The sequence below is a fragment of the Cebus imitator genome, unplaced genomic scaffold, assembly GCF_001604975.1.
Source record: "Cebus imitator isolate Cc_AM_T3 unplaced genomic scaffold, Cebus_imitator-1.0 Scaffold234, whole genome shotgun sequence".
In the NCBI taxonomy this organism is placed as follows: domain Eukaryota; kingdom Metazoa; phylum Chordata; class Mammalia; order Primates; family Cebidae; genus Cebus; species Cebus imitator.
This window is the reverse complement of record NW_016107549.1, coordinates 2794614-2805398: the sequence shown is the minus strand read 5'-3', so window position 1 is coordinate 2805398 and position 10785 is coordinate 2794614. Positions and strand designations below refer to the sequence as shown.

General features: G+C 47.9%; 2 protein-coding genes across 5 annotated transcripts in view; one reads left to right on the top strand and one right to left on the bottom strand.

Annotated features, from left to right (window-relative positions):
* Positions 1-2651, bottom strand: part of ECSIT (ECSIT signaling integrator) — a 36756-nt gene extending 34105 nt beyond the window's left edge. For 3 of the 4 annotated variants that reach the window (XM_017497714.2, XM_037727603.1, XM_017497716.2), the window contains exon 1: positions 2530-2651. The gene's annotated coding sequence lies outside the window, so the exon portion shown is untranslated. The remainder of the gene's footprint in view (positions 1-2529) is intronic. The other variant, XM_017497715.2, reaches the window with a different exon arrangement.
* Positions 2652-2968: 317 nt separating this feature from the next.
* LOC108281980 (nucleophosmin-like) lies at positions 2969-4174 on the top strand. Its single transcript, XM_037727601.1, has one exon. The coding sequence runs from the start codon at positions 3063-3065 to the stop codon at positions 3828-3830; it is 768 nt and encodes a 255-aa protein (XP_037583529.1). The 5' UTR covers positions 2969-3062; the 3' UTR covers positions 3831-4174.
* Positions 4175-10785: the final 6611 nt, after the last annotated feature.

Sequence of the window (10785 nt, the reverse complement as noted above, 5' to 3'; positions counted from 1 at the left end):
AAAAAAAAAAATTAGCTAGGCATAGTGGCAGGCGCCTGTAATCCCGGCTACTCAGGAGAGTGAGGCAGGACCCTCCCAAAGTGCTGGGATTACAGGCATGAGCCACCGTGCCCGGCCCAAATCTGCATTTTAACAAGAGTCCCTGCTATCTCCTATGAGTGTCAAACTTTGAGAAGTGTTGATCTGTGTGAGGATGACTCCCCAGTGTTAATCTCAATCACTGGGCCCCAGCCTCTACACCTAACTGCCACTTTGGCATATACCCAGCCATCTCAGACATAATTTGCTCCAAATTGGTATCCTTGCTTCAACTTGATCCTCTGCATCCTAGCCAATTGCACCATTACTACTAGCCATTCAAGCTACAAACCTGTGAGTCACTTCTGAGTCCACTATGTCCCTCACTCTCCCATTCAACCCATCAACTAGTCTAGGTAACTACTTCCAAATCCATCCCAAATGCACCACCTCTTTCTATCTGAACCCACCACCTCAATATATGACTTGGATACCTACCAAGCCTCCCACTTCTGCCCTTCCTGCCTCCAGTCAGTTCTCTCCACTATGGCCAGAGGAAGCTTTTTTTTTTTTGGAGAAAGAGTCTCGCTGTTGCCCAGGCTGGAGTGAAGTGGCATGATCTTGGCTCACTGCAACCTCCACCTCTCCCGTTCAAGTGATTCTCATGCCTCAGCCTCCTGACTAGCTGGGACTACAGGTACTACCACAGCCAGCTAATTTTTTGCATTTTAGTAGAAATGGGGTTTCACCATGTTGCCCAGGGTGGTCTCAAACTCCTGAGCTCTAACAGTCCACCCATCTTGGCCTCCCAAAGTGCTAGAATTACAGGCATAAGCCACATCACCCAGCCAGAGGGAGCTCTTAAACTAAAATTAGTGATTTCACACGTAAAATCAGGGACTGGGCGCATTGGCTCATGCCTGTAATCCCAGCACTTTGGGAGGCCAAGGCAGGTGAATCACGAAGCGAGGAGTTCAAGACCAGCCTGTCCAACATGGTGAAACCCCGTCTCTACTAAAAATTAGCCAGGCATGATGGTGGCAGGCATCTGTAATCCCAAACTGAGGCAGGAGAGTCACTTGAACCCAGGAGGTGGAGGTTGCAGTATGCCAAGACTGCACCACTGCACTCCAGCCCCGGGCAACAGAGTGAGACTCTATCTCAAAAATAAATAGGCCAGGAACAGTGGCTTACGCCCATAATCCCAGTGCTTTGGAAGGCCAAGCAGAGAGGATCACTTGGGCCCAGGAGTTCAAGACCAGCCTGGGCAACATAGCAGGACATGATCTTTACAAAAATTCTTTTAAAAAATTAGCTGGACCTGGTGGTGTGCACCTGTAGTCCCACCTATTTAGAAAGCTGAGGCAGGAGAATCACTTAAGCCATGGAGTTCAAGGCTGCAGTGAATTATGATTGCACAAGTGTACTCCAGGCTTGGGGAGGAAGTGAGATCCTGTCTCTAAAAAATAAAAATAAATAAATAAAATCAGACAGGTGTACCCCTCCAAACTCAACTCCTACCACTGGCAGCTTCGGCTACCCTGTCTCTGAAAGAAACTAAGTTTATCCCATCTCAGAACCTTTGCACTTGCTTTTCTCTCTGTCTAGAGCTTTTTTCCTCCACATCTGCCCACAGCTGTCTGTAGTCATTTCAGTGAAAGGTCTTCTTTGACCCTCATCACCCTATTAATGCATTTTTTTTTTTTTTTTTTTTCCTGAGACAGGGTCCTGCTCTGTCGCCCAGGCTTGAGTGCAGTGGCACAATCACGGCTCACTACAGCCTCGACCTCCTAGGCTCAAGCAGTCCTCCCACCTCAGCTTCCCGAGTAGCTAGGACTACAGGCAAGCACCACTACGCCCGGGTAATTTTTTGATTTTTCATGTCTTGCTATGTTGCCAAGGCTAGTCTGGAACTCCTGGACTCAAGCGATCTTCCCGACTGGATTAATGTATTTTCAGCAACGATCAGTATCTAAAACCACCTGTTTCTTTTACTTCTAATTTGTTCAAAGTCTGGTTCCCCTAAGAGATGACAGATTTTTATCTATCTTCCTCATTGCTGTGTGTCCAGCACCCATAACAGTGCCTGGTATATGGTAGGTGCCTAACAATTATCAACCGAACGGAAACAGCTCAAGTTCAACAAAACACCTATAAATCTGAACCCCAAGGTAGGGTGTAGGTACAGCAGCTCTGACGCTGGCTGCCAGGATTCTGCATCTCTTGGGGTAAACAGGGAGACGTGGATTCCAATTCCTGCCAGGCTGCCGACTTGAGGCGTGACCTCAGGCGAGGACTTTAATCTGAGTCAGCTGTTTCATCTGCAAAATGGGAGACTGGGGGCGTGTGGGGGGTGGCCTTTCCCAGCGCGTCCCCACCTCGACTACGAAAGGTCACGGTGCCCTGGCCCTGCAGCTGAGTCCCTCCGGGACCGCCCTCTCGCTCTGCCGGGTCCTGAAGGGCCCGCCTGGAGCACAGCAATTCGCGTTCGCCTACCCGCTCGCAACCTACCTACTCACGCAGTCAGCCGCGGACTCCAGGCCGGATCTGTCTTCTTGCTGGGCGCCGCCATGTTGGCACAGAGAGCGTCCGGGTCAGGGGCCGCAAAGGAGGCAGCAAATCAAGAAAGGCGGTGTAATAGGTCCCGCCCACAACGCGAGAAGCGCCGATAGGAAGGCGAAAGGACCTTGGGCCAGGCCCCACCTCTAATGAGGTAAGACGCACTCCAGGCCTGGGAACCTTGAAATGGCCCGGGAGGCTGGACTTCGGATGTCTATGCATCCAGCCGGGCGGCTGAAATGAGAAAATGAACTATAGGGCCAGGCGTGGTGGCTCACGCCTGTAATCCAAGCACTTTGGAGGCCAAGGCGGGCCGATCACCTGAGGTCGGGAGTTCAAGACCAGCCTGACCAACATGGTGAAACCCCGTCTTTAAAAAAAAAAAAAAAGCCTGGTGTGAGTTCGTCCTGGGCGGCTGTTCTTTTGAGCAGTGGTCGTTTATCTCCGTCCGCCTTCTCTTCCACCTAAGTGCGTGTCGCCACCCGATGGAAGATTCGATGGACATGGACATGAGCCCCCTGAGGCCCCAGAACTATCTTTTCGGTTGTGAACTAAAGGCCGACAAAGATTATCACTTTAAGGTGGATAATGATGAAAATGAACACCAGTTATCTTTAAGAACGGTCAGTTTAGGAGCTGGTGCAAAGGATGAGTTGCACATTGTTGAAGCAGAGGCAATGAATTACGAAGGCAGTCCAATTAAAGTAACACTGGCAACTTTGAAAATGTCTGTACAGCCAACGGTTTCCCTWGGGGGCTTTGAAATAACACCACCAGTGGTCTTACGATTGAAGTGTGGTTCAGGGCCAGTGCATATCAGTGGACAGCACTTAGTAGCTGTGGAGGAAGATGCAGAGTCAGAAGATGAGGAGGAGGAGGATGTGAAACTCTTAAGTATGTCTGGAAAGCGGTCTGCCCCTGGAGGTGGTAGCAAGGTTCCACAGAAAAAAGTAAAACTTGCTGCTGATGAAGATGATGATGATGAAGATGATGATGATGATGATGATGATGATTTCGATGATGAGGAAACTGAAGAAAAAGTGCCAGTGAAGAAATCTATACGCGATACTCCAGCCAAAAATGCACAAAAGTCAAATCAGAATGGAAAAGACTCAAAACCATCATCAACACCAAGATCAAAAGGACAAGAATCCTTCAAAAAACAGGAAAAAACTCCTAAAACACCAAAAGGACCTAGTTCTGTAGAAGACATTAAAGCAAAAATGCAAGCAAGTATAGAAAAAGAGCATTGAACAGTCCTGGGCACTGCTGGTAAATTAAGCCCAAAGATGGGGAGAAAGGAAAAGGAGAGACACATATAGTCCATACTGAGTGTCATCAACAACCCAGACTGAAGTCTTCTATTTAATCTCAATCCCCTTTTCTGATTTGCCACCCATGCCTCTTCAGGCTGGAAACAGTTTCACACTCTTGGTTCCCTAAAGCACTTTGTTCTGACTGCTGCGATTCAGTGAACCTTGCCTTTTGCTTTCTATTACTTGTGTGCATTTGCCTTATCTCTGACCATGTTTTAAATCCTTTGTATCTCCTTAGCTGCTCAATAAATATTTTAATGAATCAATTTAAAAAAAAAAAAGAAAGAAAGAAAATGAACTATTAAAGGTTAAAGGGGGGCGGCAAGGTGGCTCATGCCTGTAATCCCAACACTTTGGGAGGCCAGGAGTTCGAGACCAGCCTGGGCAACATAGCGAGACCCCTTATCTGCAAAAAATTTAAAAATTAACTAGGCATGATGGCGCCTGCTTGTAGTCCCAGCTATTCGGGAGGCTGAAGCGGGAGGATCACTTGAGCCCTGGAGGTTGAGCATACAGCAAGCCAGGATTGCACCACTGTGCTCCAGCGTGGGCAACAGAGTGAGACCCTGTTTCTAAAAATAGTAATAATAAATAAGGCCAGGCACTTTGGTTCACGCCTGTAATCCCAGCACTTTGGGAGGCCGAGGCAGGCGGGTCACCTGAGGTCAGGAGTTCAAGACCAGCCTGACCAACGTGGTGAAACCCCATCTCTACTAAAAATACAAAGTTAGCAGCGTATGGTGCTGGGTGCCTGTAATCCCAGCTATATGGGAGGCTGAAGCAGGAGAATCGCTTGAACCTGGGAGATGGAGGTTGCAGTGAGCCAAGATCACGCCACTGCACTCCAACCTCGGAGACAGAGTGAAACTCTGTCTCAAAAAATAAAATAAATAAATAAATAATAAAAATTAGCAGGGTGTGGTGGTGTGCTCCTGTGATCCCAGCTACTCTGGAGGCTGAAGCACAAGAATTACTTGAACCCAGGAAGTAGAGGTTGCAGTGAGCCGAGATTGTGCCACTGCACTCCAGCTTGGGCGACAGAGTGAGACTCTGTCTCAATAAATAAATACATAAATAAATAGGATGGCCTCAATGAGACAGCCTTTGAGTAAAGGCCTGGAGGAAGTGAGTGAGTCATCTGGATATCTGGGGAACGGTTTTGGCACTAGGAACAGCAAAGACTCTGTGTGTTAGAGTGGAGTAACTGAGGAAGAAATGTGATAAAATGAGATGAGATTGAGTAGTGGGGGCTCCTGGTCTCCCCCAGAAAGAGATAAGCACATACATAGGGGTATTGGCAATAGCAATGGCCCCAGGGAAGGAAGGTTATCTGCCCTCATAATCCCATTTCTGCAGTCCCTCAGCCTCTGTGGCAAAGCGAGGTGGCATGAGGGCTGGAATGCAAGAACCTACCCTTAAGATGCCTCAAGGACTCTGCGCCTCATCAGAACTCCTGTGATTGGGTGAGCTCAGAAGACCTGTAGCCAATCAGCTGCTTGGCTGGAGCACTTCTCCCTGGCAAGTTGACAGGCACGTGGAGAGCGACTGGGAGCCTACTGCCCTCTGCCAGACTCCTGAAACTACAAACAGGCAGTCCACTCTGCTTAGCTGAGGAGTGGGTAAGATGATGGAATTGCTGACCTCTGCGGCCTTCAGAGTTCCTGGTGTCCTTCTCTTGAGGTGGTCATAGCTCTTGTTTTTTTTTTTTTTTTTTTATTATTATTATTATTATTTGGAGATGGAGTCTGACTCTGTCACCCAGGTTGGAGTGCAGTCGCGCAATCTCGGCTCACTGCAACTTCCGCCTCCCGGGTTCAAGCAATTCTGCTTCAGCCTCCCTAGTAGCTGGGATTACAGGCACACACCACCACGCCTGGCTAATTTTTGTATTTTTAGTAGAGACGGAGTTTCATCGTGTTGCCCAACCTGGTCTCAAACTCTTGGGCTCGAGTGATCCTCCTGCTTCAGCCTCCCAAAGGGATGGGATTACAGGCATTCACCACCATCCCCAATCATTATTATTATTATTATTATTTTTCTGAGACAGAGTCTTGCTTTGTTGCCCAGGCTGGAGTGCAGTGGCACAATCTCAGCTCACTGCAACCTCTGTCTCCCGGGTTCAAGAGATTCTGCTGCCTCAGCCTCCTGAGTAGCTGGGATTACAGGCACATGCCACCATGCCCAACAAATTTTTATGTTCTTAGTAGAGGTGGGGTTTCACCATGTTGGCCAGGCTGGTCTCAAACTCTTGACCTCATGATCCGTCTGACTCCGCCTCAGTGTTGGGATTACAGGCGTGAGCCTCCATGCCCAGCTATTATTATTATTTTAAAATAGAAATGGGGTCTCACTATGTTACCAAGGTTTGTCTCAAACTCTTGGGGTCCATCGATCCCCTGTCTTGGCCTTCTAAAGTGCTGGGATTACAAGCATGAGCTACCACACCAGGCCGGTAGCCTTTTTAAAAACAAGTATGGCCGGGCGCGGTGGCTCACGCCTGTAATCCCAGCACTTTGGGAGGCCGAGGCGGGTGGATCATGAGGTCAAGAGATCGAGACCATCCTGGTCAACATGGTGAAACCCCGTCTCTACTAAAAATACAAAAAATTAGCTGGGCATGGTGGCGCGTGCCTGTAATCCCAGCTACTCAGGAGGCTGGAGCAGGAGAATTGCCTGAACCCAGGAGGCGGAGGTTGCGGTGAGCCGAGATTATGCACTCCAGCCTGGCGCCTGGCGACAGAGCAAGACTCTGTCTCAAAAAAAAAAAGGGAAAAAAAACAAGTATGGGGCCGGCCACCGTGGCTCATACCTATAATCCCAGCACTTTGGGAGGCCAAGGCAGGGGGATCACAAGGACAGGAGATTGAGACCATCCTGGCCAACATGGTGAAACCCCATCTCTACTAAAATACAAAAAAAATTAGCTGGGCATGGTGGCAGGCACCCATAATCCCAGCTACTTGGGAGACTGAGGCGGGGGAATTGAACCTGGGCAGCAGAGGTTGCAGTGAGCTGAGACTGTGCCACTGCACTGCAAATGGGTGACAGAGCAAGAATCCGTCTCAAAATAAAACAAAAATCAAGTATGTACATATTTTATGTACTGTATGTATTAACAGAGAGCACCCTACTATATGTGAGGCCCTGGTACAAAGTCTTTAACATGCAGTCCCAGAAAGAACCCTATTAAAAAAATAGCAGCTTCACTTGTGGAAGATCCTGGCAGACACCACCTTAACAAGGGACCAACATTAATATCACCAGCAATGAGTCATGGTGATATCATGAAGCCCTTAGTATGACCCACTTAGAAGGGTACATCATCACCTCTCTGGTATTCTTACTAGTAATGTAAACACCTCAGTTTATTCAACACACACCAATCTGAAAGACATCTACAAAATAACTGACCAGCATTCTTCAAAAGTGTCAAAGTCCTGAAAGACCCAGGGACTATTATAGACTAGAGGAATATAAGGAGATGTGATAATTAAATGCAATGAGGGTGAGGCACAGTGGTTTGACTGTAGTGTCAGCTATTTAGGAGGCTGAGGCAGGAGGATTGCTTGAGCCCAGGAGTTCGAGTCTAGCCTGGGCAACATAGTAAGACCCCATCTCCAAGAAAAAAATAACAAATAATAAATAAATTATAATAAAGGATCTTGGATTGGATTCTGGAACAGAAAAAGGACATAAGTGGAAAAAGTGAAGAAATCTGCATCAAGACTGTAGCTTATTAGTAGTATTGTAGCAAAGTTAATGTCTTAATTTTGATAAATGTATCATGGTTATGTAAGATGTTAACATTAGGGGCAGCTGGGTGAAGTGTATATGGGAACTCCTCTACTATTTTGCAACTTTTCTGTAAGTCTAAAATTATCTCAGACTTGGTGTGGTGGCTCACGCCTGTAATCCCATCATTTTGGAAGGCTGAGGTGGGAAGATCACTTAAGCCCATAACTATGAGATCAGCCTGGGCAACATAGGGAGACCCCATCTCAACAACAACAACAACACAACAACAAAATTAGCTAGACACGGAGGCATCTGCCTGTAGCTCCAGCTACTCAGAAGCCTGAGGCAGGAGAATCCCTTGAGCCTGGGATGTCTGGGGTACAATGAGCTGTGATTGTGCCACTGCACTCCAGCCTGGGTGACAGAGTGAGACCCTGTGCCAATAATAAATAAAATCATCTCGAAAAGTTAAAAACAAACAAACCTATGAACCAGGCACTATTTTTTAATTTCATTTACTTATTTTTCAGAAGCAGGCACTATTGATACAACCATTTCTCAGAAGGAAATTGAGGCACAGTGACATAGGACACCTGTCCAAGGTCACACAGCTAGGACACACAGACATGTCTCAAACCCACAGAGTGTAGATCTGGAGTCCCCACTCTTTTTTTCTTCTTTTTTTTTTGAGACAGAGTTTCACTCTTGTTGCCCAGGCTGGAGTGCAATGGCACGATCTTGGCTCACCACAACCTCCGCCTCCTGAGTTTAAGTGATTCTCCTGCCTCACCTTCCCAAGTAACTGGGATTACAGGCATGTTCCACCATGCCTGGCTAATTTTGTATTTTCAGTAGAGACGGGGTTTCTCCATGTAGGTCAGGTTGGTCTCAAACTCCTGACCTCAGTTGATCTGCCCACCTCGGCCTCCCAAAGTGGTTGGATTACAGGCCTGAGCCACCGAACACAGCCCTTTTTATTTTTTTTTTTTTCAGATGGAGTTTCACTCCTGACCTCAGGTGATTTGCCTGCCTTGGCCTCTGAGGGATTACAGGTGTAATCCCCTGTTGGGATTACAAGCATGAGCCACTGCGCCCGGCCATGCCACTGCATTTTAGTCTGGGTGAAAAAGAAAAGAAAAGAATGCTTGACAACATGCAGTGCGGGGAGGCTGTGGGAAGACTGTTGATGAGTGTGGGCAATTTGTTGATAGTTTTCCAAATAACAAATGCCCTTACCTTCTGAACAAGCATATTCTCTATTTTAGAATATTCCTCAGAAGTACAAGTGTAGGTGTGAAGAATGACATATGTGCAGGAACATTTATTGCAGTGGCCTTGTCATAATAAATCACTGTATAAATCCTATCAACCAAGGACGAGGGAGATAGACAAAGCTGAAGTCAAAACATGTAGCATGTTGTTTCAATTAAATGAAGACACTGTAGTGCTGTGCTTAAGAGTGGGGACTCTGGCCAGGCGCGGTAGCTCAGGCTTGTAATCCTAGCACTTTGGGAGGCTGAGGCAGGAGGATTGCTTGAACTGGAGAGGCAGAGGTTGCAGTGAGCTGAGATTGTGCCTCTGCACTCCAGCCTCGGTAACAGAGGGAGACTGTCTCCAAAAAAACAAATACAGTGGCATGATCATAGCTCACTGCAATCTCCAACTTCTGGGCTCAAGTGATCCTCCTGCCTTGGCCTCCCAAAATGCACTTTTTTAAAAAAACTTTTTTTTTTTTTGGTAGAGGTGGAGCTTCCCCATTTCACCTAGGCAGGTCTTGAACTCCTGGACTCACGCAATCTGCCCATCTTGGTCTCCCAAAGGGCTGGAATTACAGGCATCAGCCTCCAAGCCCAGCTAGGTGTGAGTTTTAAACGGTTCTGAGCATCAAGAAGGTTTTAGAGGCTTCCCTAAAGTTGAGGAGAGGCATGGCTTTCATGACTGTCCTAGACTTCGGGAAACCCTGCCTCTTACAAGATCCCACACTTCTCATTTAGATGGTAAACTGAGGCACAGAGGGGCTAGAGCCTGGAGAATGCCAAAAAGGAGTGAATAAGGGATGACAGGCAGTCAGTGATGGGGATGTCTACTGGGACTGGGGCCTCCATATGGGATCAGACCCCTCTAAAGCCTCTACCCCCATCTACCAGAGAGACACGAGGAGAGACACACACAATGCAGCGACAGCGACATGAAGAGCAACAGAATGACTCAAAGACCAAGAACAGAAACAGAAACACAAAGGCAGAGACCGAAAAAGGCTCAGCGACCCAAAGACGGAAATACAGAGACACATCAGAGGGATAAGGCAGTCCCAGAAAGGGCTGTCCCCTGGGGGGACCCGGGGCTGCCCTGTTGGGGGACGCGCTAAGAGCTCCCCCACCCCGCCCCGTCGTGCCTGGGCCGTGACTTCAGAGCCGGTGCAGATTCTATAAATGGCCAAGAGGCCGCGGGCCGGGGGGCGGGGCCGAGTGACTCATCGCGTGACGTCATCACCTCCTGGACTTCGCCAGGCCCCGCCGCCGCCCCTCCCGGGCCGCCAGGGGGCGCCGGCCGCAGGTCCTCACATGCGCAGAGCGAGGGCCGCTCAGCTTGGGCGGGATCCAGGAATCTGTGGTTTCGAATCCCGCCCCTGCCACCCTCGAGCTGTATGACCTGGCCATTCGGCTTCACCTCCCTGTGCCTCGTATAGACCCACCTCATAGGGCTGTCCTGAGGAATGAGTTAACAGACTCAAAGCTCTTAGTACATAGCAGGTGCTAATTATTAGCTTATTTTATGTACTTTCTATTTTTTCTTCCTTCCTTCCTTCCTTCCCTCGTTCCTTCCTTCCTTCCTTCCTTTTTCTTTCTTTCTTTTAGTAGTTCACTGCCATTTTTTTTTTTTAATTTAATAGAGATGAGATCTTGCTATGTTGCCCAAGCTGGATGCAAACTTCCGGGCTCAAGTGATCCTCCCACCTTGGCCTCTTATTTTATGTATTTTTGTGTGTGTTCAACATATCACGACATGCCATCAACTAGCACATTGCCCTAGCTCAGTGGTTCGCAAACAGGGGTGATCTGCTTCTACCTCAACCCCAACCAGGGGACATTCAGCAATGTGTATAGACATTTCTTTTTTAAATCTTTCTTCTTTCTCTTTTTTTTTTTTTTTTTTT